Below are 25,973 nucleotides of genomic sequence, written 5' to 3' on the forward strand. Positions count from 1 at the left end.
GGAACACACCGCGGCCACTGAACATTCCTGTGCAAGTTTCTTCACCTTCTTGTGCATCAGTGTTTACACTGGAGAAATAATAAATGCTGTGTGGAAAGTTCAACGAGGCGGTCAGAGAAGGAACAGTGGCCTCGCAAACGCGCAAGCGCAGCCGAAGCTCCCGGCGTGTAGCCGCCTGGTGCCGCCCCCGGCGCGGAGCGGCCAGCCAATCAGCGCTCGGCCAGCTCACGTTTCACGGGGAAGGGTGGGGCGAGCAGAGGCGAGCTGCGTATCCCCTTAAAGGCGCACCCAGACGATTCATTCGCTGGTCTCCTTGATGGAAACTCTTCTGCCCTGCGCTCCAGGACCTCAATGGCAGCCTCCGCCAGCGCCGCGTTTTTTCTGTCCCTGCCGCTTCTGCTCCTGCTGTCCGGCTGGTCCGGGGAGAGGCGCGCCGGTGAGTTGGCGGGTGGAGCCCAGTCCTGGGGGGCTGTGGACTGCAGCGGGTTTCAGAAAGGGGAGACCGGCGCCATCTCCCCGAACTGCGCCCCGCCATCACCTCCGTTCCGCGGGTCCTTTCCGCCAGGTTCGCTGCCGCTTGCCCCCCAGGCCAGGAGGGTTGTCAAAGAAGTCCGAAGAAGAGCCTCAGGAGGGTGGAGGGGTCAGAGGGCTGCAGAGGGCGAGGTGGGACACGGATTCCTGGGGCAGCCCCACAGCACCACTCGCTGTCAGGAAGAAGAAACGAGAGCCCCTGGAAATCGAGCTGGGGTCAGGACAGGGGTGAAATGGAGTTCCACAGGGACACGATGACAGACACTCCCACCAGCCACAGGCCTGCTCTGCGCTAACCCTCCCTCCACCGCACAAACCCTCCAGCACCCCCAGGGCTCCCCGCCCTGGAACTTCCCCTGGCGCTTTCCTGCAGCCACTCACCTGCACCCAGGGGCTCAGCAGACACTTCCCACCCCTCCCTCACCATCCACTGCCACCTCCAGGTCACATCCTCTCACTCCCCACCTCAGCCCAGTCCTGTCATTCCACAGGCCTCCCTTACCTCCCCATCCGTGAAGGGGTCCTTACACCTCCCGACCAACTGGCACTTTCTCCCCCCTTGCCTGAGGACACCCCAGCAAACACACCCCATGCTTTCCACAGAACCTAGTGCAGCAGGGATGGGAAGCACCATTTCCCCAGGATGACCCTGGGAACGCTGGTGAGTGGAGGTGACCACTTCTGCCCTTAGGGCCCAGACCCACCTGTTCTTCCTACTGGGGAGCCAGGGTCATAGAGAATAGTCACTGTACAGACAGGAGTCAGCAAACCCTTTCTAGAAAGGAAGGGCTGAAGGCACTGTGGTCCTTGCCTGCGTGGATTCTCTGTCTCTCTGTCAAGACCTGTCCCTTTGTAGAACAACAGCAGGCAAAGCAACCTGGAAATAAAAGGGAGACCACATGTGGACACCATCCTAGGTTGCTGACCCCAGATGAGGGTACCTGCTGTGTCCTGGCAATTGATGCCCCATCCCCTAGGGTGTCATCTCCAACTGGTGTCAATTGAAGAGTCACAAGTGTGTCCTACCCTGCCTGTGGCTTCTGGGTGGTGTGGATGTGATGGATGTGAGTGGGGGTCCCATGATTCGGGGCCTATTCTCCCCTCCTTTGCTGCTGAGTGGCATCAATGATCCACCGGGGCCATCAGCAACTCTCCCTAATGTCTCAGGTGTGAGCTGAGGGTGAGGGGATGCAGCCATATGGTGTCCGCGGATCGGAGCCAACTGCTTGTGCAGCTTCTCGGTTCCCTGTGGCCCTGCTCCTGCCCATCCCAGGAGAACCACCTGCATCTTCTCACAGTCAGGCCTACCTTCCTAATGACCTAGAGGGTGAGGAGCACACCCTGGGATGGTAGCTCTGAGGCTGCGCGGTCACTGCCCTCCCATAGGGAGGCCCATCCCCACCAGGGCCCAGAGACACACTGGAACCACTTTTCAATGAGGAGATTTTGCAGCTGTGAGTGGCACAGCCTTGATTCTGAGCACTGGGGACCCTGTTGTGATTCTGCAGTTGGAAATTGCCATGAAATCCACATAGCACCTTTTCCAACCACACATGCCTCTGGGATCTTAGGGAGTCCGGGGTCAAATAGCCTTAGTGACAGGGCCAGCCACACTCCTCAATCACAGACTGTGTATGGCTGCACCCCAGCTCCAAGAGCAGGGTTGAGTAGTGGCAGGGAGGTCATGTGACCAGCACAACCTGTAATAGGTACTAAATTAACTACAAACTCTATCCATTCCTGGTACAAATCCAGGAAGTGTGAAATTACCATCAAATGGGTCTATGAGCGCAGCACATCCCTCTAACTGGGCCTGACACAGGTGTCCATCCGTTACTTATCCCCAAATGCACCTCATGAGTAACAGGGGAGCAAGCGAATGCTTCAGATCCCTGAGAGGAGGTCGGGTCGCACAATGTGTCCACTAGGCGTGTCTGGGTATTTGCTGTTTCTTGCTGTACAGTTAGCAGAGTGAATGCCTGTCTGGCTCCGTGGGGAGGCTGAAGCAGTCCCTGCAGTTGCTGTGGGTTGAAGGGGCCCACCAGGGGCTCTGGGCTCTTCTCCTAGTCATGGACTCTGGGTCTGAGATGTGGCTCAGTTGTCACAGTTGAGCACAGGAGCTCGGCTATTTCCTGGGGTGACTACTTTCAGCTTCCAGGTCATCCATCCGTGCATTTTGTCTTTGTTTGCTGTAATTATTTAAGCCTAGCAGTAGCCGTGTGGAGTCTCCATCTCTTTTGGATCTTGGACCCCTTTGTTCTATGAGCCATGGGCATAGCTTTGTATGGCTGAGGTCCCCAGCTGGCATTGGGACTTCCCTAATCATTTCCATCATGGCACCCTCCTTCCTCCTGACAGTTGACAGCCTCCACTTGAGATCTGGTATTTCAGGATTTTCCATCCCCATTACTGCAGGGCGCCCATTTCAGGACCAGCATCTCCTACCCCCAACCCCGGCCTTCAGCAACAGGCACCCCTGAGCTTCATGACAGTCTGCTGCCTTCTCCCGGGACCTTCTTTATATGCTGGGTAAACAGGAGTCCCCCAGGCTTCCCGTGAGCACAGAGGATGGACATTGTTCTGGATTTTCATGCTGCAGCCACTCTGGCATGGGCGCTTCTCTCAGCCTTTTGTTCCTTCCTCTACAACCCGCCACGTAAGAGCTGGGTTTTTGTTTCATGCGGTGTGGGTCATTCCTTTTTCCAAGGTCCCAAGGGCAACCCACTAGCAGATGAGAGGCACGTTCCAGGGAACCTACTGTGTCATTACCCATAATAAATAAACTCACTCCTCCAATGTTGACTACATCGTACCCACTGTGCCATGCTCCAGCATGCTCAGGGCGCCCTCCCACACTCTCCACCTCCCGCAGTCCACCTGGGCTGCTGCCGAAGATGCTGCCATCTAGGCCTTTCCTCCTGTAGCAGGCCTGGCACCTCCCTGGCAAGGTCCTGTGCTGACCGACGTATGTATAGGCCTGGGCAGAGTGCGGAGATGGACACATTGGTGACCCATGCTTCCTCCACAGACAGAGGCCACTGCCCAGGAAGAGAAGTCCATGCTCTGGCAGCCCCGCCCTGCAGGAAACCCTCTTGCTGTCACAGTGTTTGGGGTCTTTCCCCCACCCCAACACTCTCCAGTGTTTTTTCTTTTTTCCCATAGACGCTGACTCTCTCTGCTACAACTTCACCATCATCCATCTGCCCAGACCTGGACAACAGTGGTGCAAGGTCCAAGGCCAGCTGGATCAGAAGAATTTCCTCTCCTATGACTGTGGCATTGACAGGGTCTTATCTGTGGGTCGCCTAGAAGAGCAGCTGAATGCCACAGATGGCTGGGGAAGACAACTGGAAATGCTGAGAGAGGTGGGGCAGAGGCTCAGACTGGAACTGCCCGGCATTGAGCTGGAGGATTTCACCCCCAGTGGTGAGTGGAGGAGACCCAGGACAGAAGGGAGCAGACTGTGGGCTCAAGGGCTGCACCGTGTGCGGGGAGAAGACATTAGACATGGGGCCTCCATGAAGCCCAGCAGCAAGGGCAGGACCTGGAGGAGACAACAGGGCCAGATGAGAAGGGGCTCAGAGGAGGAGGATGTGGGGCAGGGAAGGGAATTTGTAAAGACCAGCACTGATCTCTTTCTGATTGGGGACAGGACTCATCAGGCTGCAGGCCAGGATGTCTTGTGAGTGTGAAGCCGATGGACACATCCATGGATCCTGGCAGTTCGGATTTGATGGACAGAGGTTCCTCCTCTTTGACTCACACAACGGAAAGTGGACAGTGGTTCATGCTGGAGCCAGGCGGATGAAAGAGAAGTGGGAGGAGGACAGGGAACTGACCGCGTTCTTCCAGAAGGTCTCCACAGGAGACTGCAGGAGCTGGCTTCGGGACTTCCTGATGCGCAGGGAGAAGAGGCTGGAGCCCACAGGTAACTACAGGGGAGCACTGGGAGCACCTGGAGATGCCGTCAAGTTACAGCCTTGTCTGTCGGTGTCCGTGGTAGGTGCGGGTGTATGGGTGTGAGTGGGTATCAGTGTTTGTGCGTGTGTGAGTGTGTGTGTGAGTGTGAGCGTGTGAGTTTGAGTAAGAACATGACCCCTCATGGGGGACTTCTTTTGGGGGCCCCTGTGCTCTCCCAGCCTCCTCTCCCTTCTCCCTCCTGACTCCTCTTCCTCACTGCCCCTTTTTGCTCCCCTCACTGTGGATTTCTCGCCAGCCTCAAAACTATGGGCATTGTTGTGTTTCTAGACCTTTTTCCTTGGATTTCCCTCCTCCTAGGATTCCTTTGCCTTTCCTCTCACCTTGGTCTGTTTCTGGAAATCCATCAAAATCACCTTCAATGCCAACCTTGAGATCCTACCTCTCCCTACCCTCGGGTATCACCTCTTCTTCCGCCACAGCAGGAGAGTGGGCTGTGCTGTCACCTTGCTTCCCTTGGCAGCTGTGTGAGCTCCGTGAGGACAGGGGACACCCCATCTCCCTTCCTACCCCAGCACCTGTCTCTGGGGCTGCCCCATAGCAGGGGGGACAAAACCTTTGCCTTGTAGGATGACCTGGGGTAGCAGGAGTAGAGGAGTTGTGTCTTCACATGTGGGGCCTGGGCAAGGATTGTGATGCTTGTGTTTCCATTTCAGCACCGCCCACCATGTCCTCAGGCACAGCCCAACTCAGGGCCACGGCCACCACCCTCGGGCTTTGCTGCCTCTGCCTCATCCTCCCCTGCTTCCTCCTACCTGCATCTGAGGTGAGTCCTTTAGAGTGACAGGTACTGTGGGCAGAATTGGGAGGGGAGCAAGAAGCAGGTGGGTGAGGAGAGAGGATGGGAAAGGAGAATTCCAGGGTCCCCCGCCTCCCCATGGCCGGGACCTTTCCATCCTGACATGAGATAGGTGAATGAGACCTTGTGTCGCTTCTTGGCAATGACTTGGGCAGTTCAGCCCTGAGTTCTGATGGATTCTCACCTTCAGAGGCTGGAGGGAAAGGAAGGGGCCCATACCAAGCCTCAGGGTCTGTTTAGCCAACTCAGGCCTGTTTCAGATCAGCTTCCTATTTGGGAAGGGTGGTGGTGTGTGACCCGCAGGCAGCAGAAACACAGATATGGGCAGTACGCACAGTAGGAGAGGAGCAGCATGGCCGCTTCACCTTGGATGTCAAGGGAAAGGGCATCCCTGAAGAAGGCTAAGAAGAGAGTGATCTGGGGAATCCTAGGACGAGGGGGCTGTGAGGGCCTTGGTTCACCCCATTCCAAAGCCCACATTCCCAGAGAAAGCAGCTTGGGTCCCAGCAGTTAAGGTGGAAGGTGAAGAGTAGAGTGTGTCCAGGATGAGGTTTAGGAAAAGGCCGAGCCACTAGAACCCATGGGATTGCCCGCAGGGCTCTGTGGCAGTGCCCCTGCCCTCCCGCCTCCTGCACACTCCAGACCCTGAGCCACCTGAAGGCCCTGCCTGGAGCAGATGGACGCAGACAGAGCTGAGCTGCTGCTGGAGTTCCATGGTCACCACTGAGCTTGGCCAGGAATGAATGGGGCGGGGTGGGGACTGCTCCATTCAGAGCTGTGGGTGCAGCTCCCAGGGTGAGGAGAGGCTGAGAGTGAAGGGGAAAGAGCAGGTTTGCCTGCAAGCCCACCCAAGGCCAGGGAACATGGATCCAGAGACCGCTCTTTGGACAGGGCTCCCCCAGGTCCTCTAGACCCTTCTGTGAGAAAGAGGAGCAGGCCCTGAGTGAGGGTGCAGACCCCTCTTTCCCAGCCTCAGTTCTGAGCCCCGTGGGCTGTAGCAGGGCCTGGGCTGGCTCTGTGATGTGGTGCAGGACGCACGACGGCACCACACCACAGAGCCAGGGGGAGGGTTGGAGGGAAAACATGGTCCTTATCTGGAGGAGAGGCTGCAAAATGGGGAGGGCCTGGGAGGGATCACCCAGGAGAACAGACCCAGGTTTTTCTCAGCCACTTAAACCAACGCTTCATCTTTCTGAAGGTGGAAGATGACACCAAGCAGCCCCTGTTAGCCTGGTCTGCCTCCTGCTCTCCCTCAGGGAGGCCGCCTGTCTACTCACCGCTGTGCCTTTCTGGACAGCCAGGGGGTCAAGCCTTGGCAAGCCCACAGCCCGCAGCAGACGATGAGGGCATTGGAGACCCAACCTCTCATGCCGCTCATTACCTTCGGTGATGGTCCTAGCAGCCATTTTTCTTCACATCCTCTATCACTTTCACTTGGTGCTAATGGATGGAATTCCTGCACAAGTTATAACTGGACAAGAAATCCCAGCAAAAAAAAACATTTTCTTTCTACTTCGTTGATTGTGGGAAAGCAGACATTTCTCTGAAGCAGGACCTCATTCTTCCAAATGGTATTGCTAGTAAAATCGCATGCTGGGCTTCAGACTTCAGGGATCCGTTCCATGCACTGACCAAGAATTCTATTAATCCTTTTTATTTTTACGGTGTTTTACATTTTCTCGTTCTGTAAAACGTATTGGAGGGAAGTGGCACAATCATCACTCACTGTAATCTCACCTGACAAAGGTCTAATATCCAGAATCTAGTATCTACAGAATCTTGTTCAGTATCCAGAATTCAACAAGCAAGAACAAAAAATCCAACTAACAAATGGGTAAAGAGATGAACGCTTTTCAAAAGAAGACATGCAAGTGGCCAAATCATCAGATAGGTGCCAATCAAAACCGCAGTGAGTTACCACCTCTTACCTGTCACAAAGTCAGAAATGGTGGTGAGGCTGCAGAGAGTTGAAACAGACGCTGCTGGTGGGAAAGCGAACCTGTTCAGCCGCGGTGGAAAGCAGCGTGGAGATCTCTGCAAGAACTTAAAATAGAACTACCATTCCACCCAGCAATTCCACTTATGGGGATATACCCAAAGGAAAAGAATTCATTTTATCAAAAAGACCCCTGCACCCATATGTTCAATGCAGTGCTATTCTCACTAGCAAGGACACAGAGTCAATCTCAGTGCCCTGCAACAGTGAACTGAATGAAAACAATGTGGTGCACAGACACCATGAAAATCTATCCAGCCATGAAACAACAAAATCATGTCCTCTTCAGCAACACAGATGGAACAAGAGGCTGTTATCCTAAGCAGCCTAATGCAAGGACAGAAAGCCACATACTGCATGTTCCCATTTGAAAGTGGCAGCTAAACATTGAATTCACATGAACCAGATGCTGGAAATCACTAGATGGGGGAGAGGGGACGGGTACCTGGGCTGAAAACCACCTGTTGGGGACCCTGCTTACTGTTCGGGTGATGGGATCATTGGGACACCAAGCCTCAGCCTCCCAAAGTCTACCCGTGTAACAGCCCTGTATGTGTACCCTTTAATCTATAATATAGGCTGAAATTAAAGATGAATAAATAAAAATGACATAAGGCCAGAAAAAAATGGGGTTAACTGACTGAGAGAACTCTGCACTATGAACCCTAACCCAGCTCAAAAAAATAAACTCCAATAGTTTAAAATAACCTCAAGTTGTGTGATGATAATTGCATAAAAGTTATACATGTAAGTGCCAAACCCTAAAATTAAACATTGCATAATGAAATTACACATGAATCCCATCTTGTTCTTTATAGCCTTACTTTTTCTTCCATTTTCAAGTGCTATGTTTTCTGTATCCTCAGGGAATCCTTGCTGTCAGCCTTCTCCTTCTGCACCACACCCTCCGTTTCCGCTGTCCACCTCAGCGCTTCCTCGGGCCTGGGACTGTGGCTTCCTTGGCACTGAAGGCACAAGAGCTGCATTCAGCCTCCGGAGACAGGAGGGGCGGGGCACGTGGTGGGGGTGTTCTCGGCATTGCAGAGGAACCTCACAGCTCAGGCCCTCTATTGCAGAAGGCTGCGTTTCTCCACCAGCTTAGCCACAACCAAGCCAACCTTGCCTCTTTCCTGATTGGCTTTTTTCTCACTCTTCCTAATGTTGTATTGGACCGAGCGTAGAAAGTTAGCACCAAGACAAAAGTATGCCAGATTGCAGGGTCATTTATTATGCCGGCGACCACAGAGGACTCACGTCCCTCCAACCTGTGGCGTCAAAAGGAGGGTGCCAAGACTTTTTATACCCAAAAAGCCACCTTGGGAGTGGGGGTGAGGAGCGGGGATGGGGATGAAAAGGTTTTGGACATTCCAAGGGCTAGGGGATTCTGTGATTCACCTCCTGGGCGGAGACGAGGGCGGGGGGTCTCCGGACATTCCAAAGTCCAGGGGATTCTGTAATTCACCTCCTGGGTGGAGACGAGGGCAGGGGTCTCCGGACATTCCAAGGGCCAGGGGACTTTTGTCATTCTGTTTGTTACTTCAGTGGTTTACAGAAGTCAAGATAAGCATTTGTTTACGCACAGATCTTAGTTATCCTGGGCTGCTTATTTTAGTTATTACTAAATAACTAAAGCAAAGGCTAGCAATTCTGGCACAATATCACACTAACTCCTTGAAAATGTATATTCCTCCTAACGTTTCTTTCTACTTCTTGTCTTCACAATAGATTCAGATTTTTTGTGCCCAGAAAATACTGGTCTCACCATGTCCTAAGTCACCATCGAAACCACAGTGAGTGAATTGACAAGAAAGAGGCCCCGCCCCAATCGCTGCCTCTCATTTCTTCACTCGCAGGGTTCCTACAGCCTCAGCACCGACAATGGGCTCTACTGCGGATGCTCCTCTGAGGAAAACAGACAGAATCCCTGCTCCAGTGTGGACAGCAGGTGAACACAACCAGCAGGTGCATTGCATGGGATGTAGGATGGTGACAGATGATTCAGGGCACAGGGAACAAGGTTGTGGGGAGGAAGAACAGGAGGGGAGCCCCCAGGCCCTCATTAGCCCGAACATGAAGGTCTGTCGAGAAGGTGACATGAGTCTGGCTTCAAGGAGGTGAGCATTCCCGCGGGAGGCAGAGGCCTTGAGTGGTCCAGAAAAATCCAGAAGGTGTCTCCGTAACATTTTTAAGGCAACCCTAAAACAAAAGAAAGGCTGCTCGGGGGCTCACATCTGTAATCCCAGCACTTTGGGAGGCCGAGGTGGAAGGACTAGGAGGTCAGGAGATTGAGACCAGCCTGACCAACATGGTGAAACCCCACCCTACTAAAATTACAAAAATCAGCCAGGCGTGGTGGCATGTGTACGTAGTCCCAGCTACTCAGGAGGCTGAAGCAGGAGAATTGCCTGAACCTGGGAGGCAGGCATTGCAGTGAGCCGAGATGGCGCCACTGCACTCCAGCCTGGGCACAGAGCAAGACTCCATCTCAAAAAAAGAAAGAAAGAAAGAAGAAAAGAAAGAAATACCCAAGAATGTATTTATTAAATAATTAGTACCAAACAATAACTATTTATGACCTGGCAATTTAATGACCATTTAAGAAAACATTTCACATAAATTGAAAATGTAGTATATTTACTTCATTCTTTTTGTTTGTTTGTATCTGAGCTGGAAGGGCTGGGTGTCATTTATCAACAGTAGTTTCTACACATTTGTTTCCTTCCCGTGGTAGTTTCCTTCCCAGCGCAGGCACAGAGCCCTGGAGAAGGGCAGTCTCTGAACCAGGGAGCCAGGAACGCAGGTCAGACACATCTCTGGTGGCAGGTTCAGCCCCAGCAGGATGCGATCCTTCAAGTTGGAATTCCATTGGGTATGAGAGAGGGACCCAGGTGGGGGTAGAGAGGGAATCTTCAAGGGGGCTCAAATCTCAGTCCAGGCCTCCTCACTATCCAAGTCCATCCAAGATTTAGGATTCTGGGGGGAAACAGTCAGGCCCACCCACCTCAACAGGGACAGATTCTTCAATCTGTGCCCAGTTCACACACACCTGCTGGTCACACAGCTAAAGAGAATCAGCCTTATGGAAAGAGACAGACTATGTCCTCTCTGCCCCTCCCCGGCACATGTATTCTGCGGCATCTGCGCAGGAACTGCTGGGAAGATCGAGGCCTGCCTTCTCAGTTCACACTCATGTGCTTCATCTGCAAATCTTCCATCAGCGACAGGATGGAGGCCACACGTGGACCCAGGAGGGCACCTGTGCTCCCCAGTCCATCACACACTGCCCTGCCTGCAGGCTGCCAACTGCTGGTGCCAGACCAGAGCTTCAGCAGGCCCCGAACTGGGACCTAAAGCCAGTTTGCACAGGCACTCAGCAATTTTTGGTAGGGAGGTGGATAGAAAAGGACATGGATGTGAGAAGAATGAGTCATTTGATAGACCAATTAGAGATATGAAGAGATTTTACCTTTATCTCCTTCACTGTAAGCCAATGATGAAATCTCACCGTGAGTTCTGTGGAGGGGGCAGAAGGAAGGCAGTGTTAAGAATCATCGGGTCTGTGGCCCAGTCGGCCCCCGGAGTTGCAGGCAGAGTGGGCCCTCACTGGGGCAGCTGGAGGAGCACGAATGTCCCCGACGGCAGGTAGGTGGTGTTCCGAGAGAGAGCGTGAGAGCTGGTGTGTGATGTCCTCCGCTGCTTCCAGCTTGTGCAGCTCCATCTGGCCGTCCCGCGCGGTGGCCAGTGAGTTGACAATCAGCTCAGCTGCCTTGGAGTCACCCTCAGCAGAAATGACGGCCGCCTTTTTCTGCTCAGCCTTTTTCACGACAAATCTGGCCCTCTCTGTTTCCTGCTGAGCCACCTGTCTGGCTTCCACCGCTTCTGTGAACTCCTTCCCAAAGCTGAGATCTGCCAAGGACACATCAGCCAGGATGAGCCCAAAGGTGGCTGCTCGCTCTGTGAGGTCGTCCCTCACCTGCCTGGGGAACAGCTCTCTCTGGGGGATTAGTTCTCCAGCATCAAAGGCAACCACCACTGAGTGAGGATCTCAGTCATCATGGATGGCAGAACACACTCATCACAGCCCTCTCCCATGCTGGTGGAGATGCCAGGAAGTTGGCTAGAGGAGGATGGGGAAGCAGGCTAGGGGAGGGTGGAGAAGTTGGCTAGGGGAGGGTGGAGAAAATGGCCAGGGGAGGGCAGGGAAGCTGGCTAGGGGAGGGCAGGGAAGTTGGCTAGGGGAAGGCAGGGAAGCTGGCTAGGGAAGGACAGGGAAGCTGGCTAGGGGAGGACAGGAAAGCTGGCTAGCCACGGGCCGGAAGAGGACGTGCAGCGTGATGGTGACATTCTGTAAATCTTTGCTGCCAGTGATGACTGGCACATGAGGTGGTTGGAACAGCAGTCAAAGATAATTGGTTTCTGTCCTATGGAATGAGAAAGTGAGTCCCTTCCCCTCCACAATCTCCTGTATTCCACGGAATCCATCAAAGATGGCGGCTCTGTGCCCAGCATCCACATTATATAAAGCAGAGCTCACCACACCTCCCAACACAGCTAAGGCCAGGCCAAACTTGCCAACAGACTCAAACACTTTGGCAACCATGTTTTCTTCTGCTGGACTCTCTCATACCTGCTTTTATTCTGAACTGCACGTCAGCTCCCCCTATTTTATTCTCAAATAAGCACAAGTGTGTACTAGTGGACATGGGTACCTGTTGGGCACTGAGCAACTTCTCAAACCTTGGAAATAGTTTGGACACAGCTGCCCTCATTTCCTGTTTCATACCGATTTTTGCAGGGGATTGTGGTTTTTTGGATCACAGCAACTGTGATCAAAGGGCTATGATGAGAGTGTGCTGCCGTCCATCATGACTGAGATCCTGAGTCTGTGGTGGCTGATTTTTTGAAATCACAGATTGTAAAAAATCACAGATTGTAAAAATACCATGTCATCTAAATCAGTGATATGTTGAAACTATCAAATACCTAGGACTAGCACTTCCTAGTGGTGTCCAGCAGATGGCACTGCTTATCTTTTAAATATTTCCATAAGCCCAGAGGGTTTGCTCAGTGACTTTGTGCCCTGAGTTCCTGGGCACACAGCTTGTGACATCATGGTGGATGAGGGAGGGATCCTTAAAGGGTTTATTTCTGGGGGTTGGGGCAGTTCCTCCCACCCTGCAGATCAAGATGCCCTGAGGGCAAAGAGCAGAAGGGTGCACTCTGGTGGCCCTGCAGTTCTGCCCCAGGGGAGAGGTTTCTCTTCTGCTGCAGCAGAAACCAACAGGATGCTGCTTCATATCAGAACCCAGGGGACCAGAAGGGGTCTGAGTGTTTCAGATGACAGAGTGACATCCTGCTTGAAGTCCTTCAGAAGTCCTCCAGAAGTCCTCCAGGAGCTGAGAGCCCCCGAGATGACAGGTGAGTGGGTAGAATGGGACATCAAGACAACTCTTGAGATGACACGCAGTTTATTCCATGTTTTTATATACGTCTGTGTGTGCACGTGCATGTGCATGTCTGTGTCTGAGTCTCTGCTTGCAATTGTGTATGCGTGTGTGTTTGTGTGACAACATGCATGCATAAATGATGAATTAATTTCCTGGTTGATTTGCTGTGGAGAGAGATAGGGCCTCCATGGGAGTTCCTGCCCACCCCTCGTTCCCTATCTTCCCTCCCGACATTCTCTCCTCCCTGTGGAAAGAGTCTACCCCAGTAACTGAGGCTTCATTCCTGCAGACTTCTCACAGCTCCCCAGAGCTCTGTGATGATTGCACCCCAGGCCTCCTCCTCATGCTTGTCCCTCTGCCTGATGCCCCATCTTCTTCTGTCACCACGCTGTATTCTTTGTGGGTTACCCCCCATATAGATACCGAGGAAGGAGAGCTAAGCAGAATCCTGGCACAATTAAGACCTGGAGAATATCTCAGTTTATAGTGTTACTACTCAGTTATTCCCCTTTATACAATCCTCTCTATATAATCATATATTAGTTCATAGAATGAGTGCCTAAAGAATATCTTACCACTCAGTTATTTCCATATATGTATGTATATATATATATATATATATATATATATATTACTGTATCTTAGTTTATAATCAGAAGAATGCCTACAGTAGATACAATACAGAGCATGAATTAAGGAATAAGCAGCTTATAATTGGAGGAATGCCTAGAGCAGACACAGTGCAGAGCATGACTTAAGGGAAAACAGTTATACAAGGACAAGAATCCATGGCCCAGGTGGCAGCGTTCAGTATGGTAAAGATACCCTCTGGATGGCAGGCTTGGGGCAAGAGTCACTCCTCCTGATAAGGGAGTTGTAGGACCTTGCTCCAGTTCTTGTGGAAGGCTGCCCTCAGACCCGCAATCCACCTTGGTGACTGTGAACTTTATCAGCTCTTGCTATTGTGCTGCTCAAAAACCATCTTCCCATAGAACTCATTGGAAGCTGCCAGCAGCTGGTGGTAACTCTGACAGCTCTGTCACTACTGTGTGACTTAAAGCATCCCCCCATAAATCTTCTTAGGAGTAGTTTGCCCATAGATAGAAGTATTGCACACTGCACCCTCGTCACTGTGCATGACTCACCTTCAAGCCTCGGTGACCTAATCAGGGTGGACCCATTACTGCACACAGCCCTTGCCTTGATGGGAATGGTCCCCTTGCTGCACACTGTCCACCTCCTAGTCTAGGTGACCTAATGGGGGTGGACCCCTTGTTTTATTGCTCTTGACACTATCAACTATCCTCAAAAATGATTTCACTCACTGCCCTGCGCCCTAACCTACACACAATAAATACACATGCTTCTGGACATTCAGGGCCTCACCTGACTCCGCTAACAAGTGGCGTGGCCCCTGGAGGCCAGCTGGGTTTTCCTTGTACTTCTGTGTCCTGTCTCTTTATTTCTCGAATCCTGTGCCTCAGCACAGCATAAGGCTCACCCCACGACCCTGTGGGGCCATCAGCCCTCCATTCTTACTATTCCTACAAGAACAGTCTGAAATGCCACCTCCCAAGAAGCCTCCATGCAACACCCCAGAAAGAATGAGTCACCCCCACTTCTGCCCTCTGATAGCCCCAACCACCTTGAGGACATCACATGGGCAGCAGCCGCCACATGAGTGTTTGTTTCTATGCCTGGATCTTAATGCCTTCAGGACCAGACACATCAGTCACCCACCTGAAATCCCAGCACCTAGCACAGTGACTGCCATAGGATAGGATTTAAGACAAAGGGGAGGAATCCAATCATCAGACTACCTCAGAGCTACTAGAATTGAGAAAGGAATCCCTATAATTTGGGGGACTGGACAAAGGTCTTTGTTTCTGTTCTTTCCAGTATCAATCTCCATGGCTTCACTCATCCGTAGTCCATTCTCCTATTAAGACTGGCCGGTCAGGAGAAGAGTAGGGGCAGGAGCAGCTACACCTGGTCTCCTCCACCACCCATGGTGGGGTGCACCCTTGGTGGGACCCAGTGAGCAAGACAGCCCCTGGGCCTTGGGGACCTGGAGCCTCCACAACCCCAAACAGACCAGCAGGAGCTGTTGAGCCACTTGCAGAGACAGCCAGAGAGTGCTTCACGGGCTGTATGGGGCTCTGGGGAAGCAGGGAGTTCAGGACCCTCTTTTATAGGGCGTGAGATATTTAGGCAGGGTCATGTCTACAGAAGAGGCTGTCACTTTGGCTTTTCAATGCTTTCACCTCCTTGCCCCTCCAGATCAGAGGGAGCGCTTTACCTGTTTTTATGGATTATTGTGTCAACCAAAACAAGAGCTCGGAATCACCCTCAACATCTGAAACTTCAAGATTTGACAAAATGCACAACATTTTCATGGCACTTCTATTTTTAGGAAATTGTGTCTGAAGAAAACATTTTATTCTATGACATTGCCCAAATGACTTATGCAGAATTTTTAAAACAACATAATGTCATACAACCATGTGAAAAGTAAAAACTAAAAAGCAACAACTTTTTGGGCCAGGAGAGGCGGCTTACGCCTGTAATCTCAGAACGTTGGCAGGCAAGTGCCAGAGGATCGCTTGAGGCTGGGAGCTGGAGATCAGTGGTGGCAACATGGCGAGAGCCTATCTGTACAGAAAATTTCAGAAAATTGATCAAGTGTACTAGCATGTGACTTTAGTTCCAGCACCTCAGGAGGCTGAGGTGGGAGGGTCACTTGAGCCTGGGAGTTTGAGGTCACAGTGAGTCATGGTGGTGCCACTGCATTCCAAACTGAGAGACAGAATGAGAGCCTGTCCCAAAGAAAACAATAACAACAGCAGAAGTAACGAAAAAACACTTTAAACCCCAATAAGCTAAGCTGACAGAAGAGTTGTTAGAACCAAATGACCAAATAATGCAATTTTTCACATTTGTTGAATGAGAGGGCTTGCTGAGTGTTAGTATTCTCAGAAGCTTCCATCTCATGAAATCTAATTTCCTCTGGTGAATCCACTCCTTAGTCCAGGTCCTCTAAGGAGCAAGTGCCTCCATGGGATTCACATGAGGGATTTCATTGGTGGAAACCTCGGGAGAGCCATTCAGCAGGATGCAGTTCTGATGCCAAGTACAGGAAGGAGGGACAGGAGGAGGGGCAGGTGCATCCTACACTACAGTGAATGGTGCTGGGACCACTGGGTGCCGCATGCAGAAGAATGAGGCGGGCCCTTCCTTCCAGCACACACAGAAAGTAGCTCTAGATGAATGGCAGATGTCCACCTAACACATGAGACTATGAGAGTCTCAGAAGAAAATAGAGCAGTAAATTTTTGTGACCTGGATTTGGCAAAGGCTTCTTAAGTACTGTGTGCCAATAGTGCAAAGGGCAAAATAAAAGGTGGTTTAATTTCATTTCATGCAAATATAAAACTTCTGTGCAAAAAAAAAAAAAAAACCACTCCATTCAGAAGTTAGAAAGCTTTAAAAATGGAGACCATATTTGAAAATCATATATCTGGTAAGGGACTGGTATCCTGAATATATAAAGAATTCTTGCAACTCAATATTATTAAGAAAAAAAAGAATTTAAATATATGCTAAGAATTTGAATACATGTTTCTCCAAATGAGACAGATGTAACACAGTGTGGCCCAAAGGAAGAGAAAATTTGAGGCAGCGGTTTCAGGTGAGCAGCAAAAGGAATCTGTTGAAATATCTGCAGAGGCTCTGGGCTGATAAGACCCTACGAGACAGAGAGTGGACCAAGCCGGCTAAGAATGTGCGGACCCAACAAGGTCCTGGATTTGACCTCGGTTTCCCCTAGGACTTTATTATATGCTCATTAATATACTAAACACACACCCACCAGCATCCTGGCAATTTTGAGAATACCCATATTGCTATATAAATAGGTGTCACCAAAGTTCTGAGAAATCCTCTCTTTCCAGGAATTTTCATGAATATTCTACCTCTTGGTTGGAGAAACCCAGAAAGGTGGCAGCCCCAAACGCCCTTGCACCTGCCTCTCTCTGGAGCTCCCCTGCACTCTTTTGGCTTGAGTTTGCACTTTTCCTTTTGCAATAAATCTCCATTCTCTGTTTTCCTACTGATCCTTGAATTCATTTCCCCAGGTGGTGTCAAGAGCCTGACACCAGCTGGGGTCGAGGTCCCATCAGCGTTTGGGGACCTCCCCTTGCCCACTGGCATCTGAAAAAGAATGCAAATGGCAGTGAGCCCAGGAAAAGGTGTTCGGTGGCTACAGCCCTCATGGAAATGCCAATCGCACCCTCAGGGGATGATTCACCCCGCTGGGATGGCTGACCCCAAACACAGTGAGGGTGGAGGGGGGTGGGCCCGCTTTCCTTACAGGGCAGAGAGCAGGAGATGGAGAATCCCTGGAGTGTGGGGGTGTTTGCCTGTCAACCTCTTCCCATTTTCATGGCTGTGGTGTCTCCCTGTTCTCCAGCCCTACCGGCTTCCTTCCTCTCCCTTTCTCCTGCCCTCTCTCCGTTCCTTCTTTTCCAACCATCCCAAGGTTTTCTGAGCCTCACAACGTTCAAGCTGGGCGGTGGGGAGTGGGCCCTCTAGCAGAGAAACCCGGAGCCCTGGACCGCGAGCAGCTGGGTCATGATGCGACAATGGGAAGCCCCTTCGGGACCCTGGACACGAGGACCTCGTGTGTCCCAGGTGCCCTCCCGCAGCAGCCCCAGGGGAAGGAAGATGGGGGTCCTCGAGGGGGCCGCACTTTCGGAGCCCTAGGGATTCGAGCGGGATGGTGACATCTCCACACTGAGCCGGTGGCAAAGTCCCCGAGAATGAAGGATAAACCCGGCGCTCCTCACCCCACCAGGCCCCGCATTTCCTAGAACTTCTTGATACCGGAACCGCCTGTTTTTTGCCGCGATTGCGGAGTTCTCCCAGGTCTTCCAAAGGCCGTTTTTTTTTTTTTGCAGACTTTGGACCCAGGGGCCCGGGGACATGGGCCTGCAGCGGGGCACTCACTCCGGGGTCTTCACCGGGCAGGACCCGGTCGGAGCTGGGAGACAGCGGACGCCCTCGGAGGAGCGCGCAGGGCTGGGAGAGATGCGGCCACGTGGAAAGTGAAACCCGCAGGAGGGAACTTTCCCCGAAAGTCATCTGTGTTTGAAAGCAGCGATCACCTGCAATATCCCCGCTAAGACAATATGGTTGGGTAAATATCTAGAACCAGTGCCCGCGGGCCCCTGCCAGGGTTCTGCATCCACAGACGCTCTTGGTCCACAAGGGATCAGGGCGAGCCCACCGGGTGACCGTCCCTAGGGCTCCCGGCGCCACTCCTTACTACTTCACCTCCATATATTCACCGGTTTCAGGATAAAAACGATAAAAGTCAAGTGTGCAAGGCTCCCCAACCCCTGCCTGCTCCACTGTCATTGGCCACATGCCCAGGACGAAACTTTATTGGATTCTTCTCATCTTTCCAGGGAGTCTTTACCCCATTTCAAACGCATATGAATACATATTCTTAACTCCGACTTGGACAGTTTTGAGACTTGATGAGCCCTGTCACCCCAACTGCAGTAGCAGTTGGGAACCACCAGGAACTTTCACTTGAACCTGCTCTGCTGAGCGCTCTGCGCCATCTGTGGACCTGGGCGAGGGTGGCTGCTGAACTTGGAGCTCAGGGCCGATCTCTCTGAGGAGCTTTCTAAACCAGCAAGTGTCTTCCAGGTTGAGATTTTAGGGTCAAGGTCCTTAATGCTGGCCTCGATTTTAATGAGCAGAGTCTTTTGGCCAATCTGCATTGGGCTGCGCAGGAGTAAGACATCAATTTTTAAGATAATTTTCAAAGCTGTTTAATTTTGGTAAAAACATAGGACATAAAATTCCCATCTTGATTAATTGCTTAGTGTACAATATGTTGATTTGAACCTCTGAAACCCTGCCTGCTGTATCTGTAATAAAACCTAGCCCAGACCTGGTATGGTGGATCATGCCTGTAATCCCAGCACTTTGGGAGGCTGAAGCAGGTGGATCACCTGAGGTCAGGAGTTTGAGACTAGGACATTCTCAAAGACCTCACACTTCTAGCAGACAGGCAAAGGAATGTGTAAGCAATTATCACAAAGGGAGATCCAGATGCGCTCTCTGTGGATCCTGGTCTCAGGGAGCAGGAGGGTGCTCTTTCTTGTGGGAAAATGAGAGACACATGGGAGGGGTATTTGTGCCCAGCTTTGAAGGATGGTTGGCCCTTGCCCGGGGGAACAGGCCAAAAGCAAGCCCTGGCAGTTGGGAACCACGGGGAACCAAGGGGGCAAATGAACCTGCTCTGCTGAGCCCCCTGGGCCTTCCCCACACCTGGTGTGGATGATGGTGGGGGCGCTGTTCTAAGGGGAGCTCAAGGCCAATCTCTCTGATGTGCTTTCTAAATCAGCAAGATGTCCCACAGGTTGTGATTTTAGAGGCAAGGACCTCAATGCTGTCCTCGATTTTAATGAGCAGAGTCTTTTTGCCAGTCGAATTGCGCAGATCTGAGCAAGACACACATTCTTAAGATAATTTTTAAAGCTGTTTAATTTTGGTTAAAATGTAGAACATAAAATTTACCATCTTAACTAGTGTTTAGTTTACAATATGTTGTTTGAAGCCTGTGAAATCCTGGTGCTTCTGGAATAAAATCTAGCCCCAGGCCAGGCAGGGTGGCTCACCCCTGTCATCTCAAAACTTTGGGAGGCTGAGACGGGCCCATTACTTGAGCCCAGGAGTCTGAAATCAGCTTGGGGAACATCATGAAATTCGGTCTCCACTAAAATACACAAATTAGCCGAGCTTGGTGGCGCGCACCTGTGGTCTCAGCTACTCCGGAGACTGAAGTAAGAGAATCCCTTGAATTAGAAGGCTGAGGTTGCAGTGAATGGAGATTGCGCCGCTGCACTCCAGCCTGGGCGGCAGAGCGAGACTGTCACGAAGAAACAACCAAACCTACCCGGGCTATAACCGCGTCCACTGGGGATTTGGGGAGCAACCGGGGGGATGGGACCCGGCCTGGGCCTGCGCACAAGGCTAGGAATGGGTCTCTCCACAGCGCAGGGAGAGGGAAGGCGGGTGTCGCGGGTCCAGGCGAGGACAGGGAGACCCCGTCGCCGCTGAACACGGCTGTGCATTTTCTTCACCTTTCTGTGCATCGGTGTCCACACTGGGTTAATAAAAAATAAAGAAAATACTGTGATGATTACATGAGGGTTCGGGGCCCGGGCAGGCCCCAGGCCCCAGGAGGGAAACCACGAGCCGCCGCCGCGGTCGGCTGGAAGGGAGTGCAAAGAGGCTTGGGTCGGGGCAGGCGGCCAGAATGGAGCGCCGAGGGGGCGCGGAACGGGCGGGCGGCCAAGAGGGAAGACACCCGCTGAGCCACAGGTCTTTCGGAGTGACCACAAAACTGTCGAGGCTCGGGCTGGGGCCAGAATAGAGCGCCTCGGGGTGGGGCCTGGGGTAAGTGCATATGCAGTGAGGTAGAGTTGACTTGGCCGAGCTCTAGCGGGTAGACATCGGAATGCCAAAAGTGTTTCAGGGAGTGTGCCTCCTCCGAGGGGCGGGGAAGAACAGGTGCCAGACCTGCTTGTGTTTCACTCTGCATTCCCAGGCAATTCCTGTCACCCAGCACGGCCGGGGTAATGGGTCCGATGGGTACCGCCTCTCCAGCACCCTGCGCTTCGGATCCAATGGGACAGCCAGTGACCTAGGTCCCCGAGGTGATTCACCTGCCAGGCTCCCCATCCATCAAGTCACTAGTCTTCAGCGCTTCCAGTCCCCAGTGGCAGCGGCCGCCAGCCTCGCGTTCCTCCAGTGCCTCCCGCTTCTGCTCCAGCTGTCAGGCTGGTCCCGAGCAGAGAGGGCCGGTGAGTTCTGGGATGGAGCCTAAGCGGGGCGGGGACCAAACCTGGGGGCTGTGGGCTGCAGCGAGTTTCAGAGCAGATGTGGCTTCTGGAAGGACCGGCGCGATCTCCCCGGACTGCGACCCAGCTCAATTCCGCTCCTCCGCTCCTTCTTGCCGGGTCCACTCCCCACTGCTGCTTTTTTCCCGCCTCCAGGAGCAGCGCAGAGAGGAGGCTGGAAAGGAACCTCGGGAGGGTGGAGGAGCCAGAGAGCTGCAGAGGGCGAGGTGGGGCGGAAATCCCTTGTGCAGTCTGGCAGTCCCACCCGCCCTCGGGAACGAGAAACCAGAGCCCCCGAACCCGATCTGGAGTCAGGACAGGGATGAAGGGGGTTCCAGAGGGACAGGATCACAGATACCCCCACCAGCCACAGGCCTGCCTGCTCTCACCCGCTCCCCACCACACAAACCCTCCAGCACCCCCAGGGCTCCCTGTCCTTGAATTTTCCCCTGCGCTGTCCTGCAGACACTCACGTGCACCCAGGGGCTCAGCAGACACTTCCCACCCCTCCCCTCGCCACCCACTGCCACCACCCAGGTCACATCCTCTCACTCCCCACCTCAGTCCAGTTGGTCACCCCAGAGGTCTCCCTATACATGAAGGGGCCTTCACCCCCTCCTACACCACATGGCACCTTCCACCTCCTGCCTGAGAACACACCCCAGCAAACACAGCCCAAGCTCCCCACAGAACTACAGGGCCCAAGCTCCCTACGGACCATCCTCCCCACAGGGGGGATGGGAAGCGCCATTTCCTCCAGGATGACCCTGGTAACTCTGGTGAGTAGAGGTGCCCACTTCCCCTTTGGTGCCCTGACCGGCCTGTTCCTACTGGGGAGCCAGCGTCATAGAGAATAGTCACTGTGCAGACAGAGGCCAGGAAATCCTTTCTAGAAAGGGAGGAAGGATGCCCTGTGATTTTACAGACTTTAAGTTCTCCGTTTCTGTATCTAGTCGTGTCCCTTTGTACAGCTGTGATGATTACATGAGGCAGTCATGGAAGGAAGCCTGTAATGGTAGGCTCATGTCCCCCACTGGCAGCCAGCCAGTAGGGCAGGGGGGTAGGGCCCGGGGTAAGTGCATATGCCCTTCATAGCAAACTCTAGTTGGCCACAAATACCTCTGGAGGAGGTCAAAAAGAATTGTTCCACTTGCTGCAGGGTTAAAGGGTCCTTCCCTCACTGGAAACTGGTGTCTTCTAGTAATGGGTTCAGGGTCTGAGAAGTGGCTTAATTCTGAAAACTGGGCAGAGGAACCTTGTTCTTGATGGACTGGCTACTTTCAGCCTCCTGGTCATCCATCATTTGTTTTATCTTTGTTTGTTTTAGTTATTTACATCCAGCAGTATCCAGGTGGAGTCTCCATCTCTTTTGGATCTTGGAGCCCTTTGTTCTATGAGCCATGGGCATAGCTTTGTATACCTGAGGTTCCCAGCTGGCATTGGGACTTCTCTAATCATTTCCATCATGGCACCCTCCTTCCTCCTGACAGTTGACAGCCTCCACCTGGAATCTGTTATTTCAGTATTTCTTATCCCATTACTCCTGGGAGCCCATTTCAGGAATAGCATCTCCTACCCCCAACCTTGGCCTTCAGCAACAGGCATCCCTGAGCTTCCTCCCATTCTGGTGCCTTCTCATGGGGCCTTCTTTATATGTTGGGTAAACAGGAGGCCTCCAGGCTCCCCATGAGCACAGTGGGTGGACATTGTTCTGGATTTTCACACTTAGAACCCTCTGGCATGGGCATGTCTCTGAGCCTGTGATCCCTCCCTCTACGACCTGCCTTAGATTTTCAGATTTTCTGTTTCTTGCTCTGTGGACCATCCCCTTGTCCAAGGTTTCAGGAAGGCATCCTCATAGCAGAAGGGCACTATCACCAGGGGCTTTGCCAACATGTTAAATCCTGTGACAATAACAATTAACTCTGCTTTATCCAAGTGGGTTCCATCCACACTCCATCCCACCGTGCACCAGCATCCTCAAGGGCAGCCCCCCCACACCCTCCCACCTCCCGCAGTCCATGTGGGCTGCTGCTGAGGATCCTCTGCCATCCAGGCCCTTCCTCCTTTAGCAGGCCTGGCACCTCTCTAGCAAGGTCATGTGTTGACCATGTGGACAGAGGGGCAGGGGACATGTCTGGGGACATGTGGTTTCTCAGCAGGCAGAGACCTCCTCCTCCTCCTTGTCTTCATGCAAGGGGGAGCACTCTTAAACTTGTGGACACCACAGTTTTGGAGGGGACACTCCTTGTTGGGCCAGCCCAGGCCTCCAGAGGTGTGCTCTTATTGTCACTGTATGGAGGAGAGCTATCTAGGGGTCTTTTTCTGCCCACCCTACCCACACACATCTTTCTCCACAGACCCTCACTCTCTTTCCTATGATGTGACCATCACCCCCAAGTTCAGACCTGGACCACGGTGGTGTGTGGTTCAAGGCCAGTTGGATCGAAAGACTTTCCTTCACTATGACTGTGGCAACAAGACAGTCACACCTGTCAGTCTCCTGGGGAAGAAAATAAATGCCACAAAATCCTGGAAAGAACAGAACCCAGTCCTGAGAGAGCTGGTGGACATGCTCACAGAGCGACTACTTGGCATTCAGCTGGAGAATTACACATCCAGGGGTAAGTTTAAGATGGCCCAGGACTGGAGGGAGCAGTTACAGGGGTAGGTTAGAGGCATTTGTAGTTTTCATAAAAAATACAAGTGGGAAGGTCATCTCACCCACAAGAGGCCGAGAGGCAAGGCCAGGATGTGGCAGAGAGAGTAAGGCCTGGAAATTGTAAGGGGAACAGGATGGGGGCTCAAAATGTGCCAAGACCAGAGCTGATCTTTTTCTGTGGGGGCAGAACCCCTCACCCTGCAGGCCAGGATGTCTCGTGAGCAGAAAGCCGAAGGGCACAGCAGTGGATCTTGGCAGTTCAGCCTCGATGGACAGATCTTCCTGCTTTTGGCCTCAGAGAACAGAATGTGGACAATGGTTCATCCTGGAGCCAGAAAGATGAAGGAAAAGTGGGAGAAAGACAAGGATATGACCATGTCCTTCCATTACTTCTCACTGGGTGACTGCACAAGATGGCTTGAGGACTTCCTGATGGGCATGGACAGAACCCTGGAGCAAAGCACAGGAGGTAACGGAAGAAAAGAAATGGGGATCTCGAATTAGGTCAGAAATGGTGATCTCGAGAAATTAGTTCCTGAGTTCAGCTTCAATGATCCCAGTGTACACATTTATGTTAAAACAACCCCCTCGTGGGGTCTCCTCCTGGGGGCACCTGTGCTCTCCCAACCTCCTCTCCCTTCTCTCTCCTGACTCCTCTTCCTCACTGCACTTGCTTCTGCTGCCCTCACTGTGGATTTCTCACCAGCCTCCAATCTGTGGCCATCACTGTGTTTCCACCTTTCTCCTTAATGTTCCCTCCTGCTAGGAGCACTTTTCACTTTCTTTCCTCTACCTTGGTCTGTATCTGGAAATCCATCAAAACAACCTCCAGTGCCAGCCCCAACACCCTCCCCTCCCCCAGACTTGGACATCACCTCCTCTTCCGCCACTGGAGGAGGGTGGGCTGTGCTGTCACCTTACTTCCCTCAGCAGCTGTGTGAGCTCCCTGAGGACAGGGATGCCCCCTCTCCCTTCCTAACACAGGACCTGTCACAGTGCCTGCCCAACAGCAGAGGGGGACACAATCTCTGCCTTGCAGGATGACCTGGGGGAGCAGGAGCTGAGGAGGGGTCCCCTAAGATTTGGGGCCTGGACAAGGGTTGTCACTCTTGTGTTTCCATTTCAGCACCACCCACCATGGCCCCAGGCACTGCCCAACCCAAAGCCATGCTCAGTCCCTGGAGCCTCTTCATCATCCTCCTCTGCTTCATCCTACCTGGCACCTGAGGAGAGTCCTCTGTGAAGGGAGGAGAAACTGGAACAGGCTTCCTGAAGGACAGGGTGACAGGGCTCCCTCAAGAGTCAAAAATATCCAAGTCTGAATTAAGAATACGTATTGAAATGGCATAAAGACTTCCTAGAAATATGAGAATCCAATAAAGTTTCCTTCCAGGCATGTGGCCAATGAGAGTGGATGCAGGCAGGGGCAGGGGAGCCTTTCACATATGACTTTTCATGGTTTTGATCCTGAAACAGGTGAACACATGGAGATGAAGAAGTAAGGAAGGCTGGGGCGTGGATCCCCGGGGACTGTCACCGGGTGGGTTCGCCTGACCTATTGTGGGCCACGTGGGTCCAGGGATGCGGACCTGGGCAGGGACCCGCGGGGCTGCTGCGGTGAAGAGGCACTGGTTCTAGATATTTACCCAACGGTGTTGTCATAGCGGGAATATTACAGATGATTGCTGATTTCAACCACAGATGACTTTCGGGTAAAGACTGCACCTGAAGGGTTTCAGTTTCCACCCCGCAGTGTGCTCTCCGGGTTCTGCGCGCTCCTCCCAGGGCGCCGGCTGCTCCCGAGCTCTGGAACCTGGGCCTGCCCGGTAAGGACCCCGGAGTGGGTACCCGCTGCCGGCCGATGCCCCCGGGCCTCCGGGACCACAGACTCCGGGCAAAACGGCCTTTGGAAGACCTGGGAGGACTGGTTGGTCGCAGCAAGGGCCAGACGGTTCCCGGGTCAGGAGGATCCAGGAAATGCGGGCCTGGTGGGGTGAGGAGCACGAGGTTCCTCCTTCATCCTCGAGGGGACTTTGCCACAGGCTCAGTGTGGAGACGTCACTGCCCAGCTCGGATCCGTGGGGCTCCGACAGTGTGGCCCCCAGAGGACCCTCCGTCCTCCTTGCCCTGGGGCTGCTGCGGGAGGGCTCCCGGGAAGCACTAGGTCTTGACTGTCCAGGGTCCCGCGGAGACTTCCCGGTGTCGCCTCCCCGACCCCAACACTCAGGGTGCATGGCCCCTGGTTTCTCTGCTGGGCTGTGGGCCAAGAGCATGGACCTCGTGAGGCAGAGAAAAGCTTGGGATGGGTGGAACTGAAGGCTCCGAGGGAGGGCAGGAGAAAGGGAGAGGAAGGAAGCAGGTGGGGCCAGAGAAGAGGGAGAAACCCCAGCTCCCAAAATGGGGAGAGGGTGACACTAGGACAGCCCCCACACTCCAGGGACTCTCTGTCTCCTGTTCTTTGCCCTGTAAGGAACGCAGGCCCCACCCCCTCCACTCTCTTTGTGTTTCGGGTTAGACATCCCAGGGGGATGAGGCGTCCCTTGTGGGTGCGATTGGCATTTCCCTGAGGGCTGTGGACACTGAGCACCTTTTCCTGGACTCACTGCCATTTGCATTTCTCTTCTGATGCCAGCTGCCAAGAGGTCCC

At 52.9% G+C, this 25,973-nt stretch overlaps 1 protein-coding gene, 1 long non-coding RNA gene and 1 pseudogene across 2 annotated transcripts in view; 2 read left to right on the forward strand and 1 right to left on the reverse strand.

Annotated features, from left to right (window-relative positions):
* The first annotated feature begins 351 nt into the window (after positions 1–351).
* Positions 352–25,973, forward strand: part of LOC108297856 (UL16-binding protein 3-like) — a 43,332-nt gene continuing 17,710 nt past the window's right edge. The window contains exons 1-4 of the mRNA XM_037735588.1: positions 352–436; positions 3,694–3,957; positions 4,184–4,459; positions 24,453–24,558. Coding sequence (XP_037591516.1) covers positions 352–436; positions 3,694–3,957; positions 4,184–4,459; positions 24,453–24,553 — 726 coding nt within the window. The 3' untranslated portion in view covers positions 24,554–24,558. The remainder of the gene's footprint in view (positions 437–3,693; positions 3,958–4,183; positions 4,460–24,452; positions 24,559–25,973) is intronic.
* On the forward strand, positions 5,236–8,107 carry LOC119469799. Its single transcript, XR_005198644.1, has 2 exons — positions 5,236–5,296; positions 6,507–8,107. It is a non-coding gene; the product is annotated as an uncharacterized LOC119469799 (long non-coding RNA).
* Positions 10,905–11,904, reverse strand: LOC108297854 (annotated as a pseudogene).

Source organism: Cebus imitator, unplaced genomic scaffold (assembly GCF_001604975.1).
Source record: "Cebus imitator isolate Cc_AM_T3 unplaced genomic scaffold, Cebus_imitator-1.0 Scaffold849, whole genome shotgun sequence".
Classification (NCBI taxonomy): domain Eukaryota; kingdom Metazoa; phylum Chordata; class Mammalia; order Primates; family Cebidae; genus Cebus; species Cebus imitator.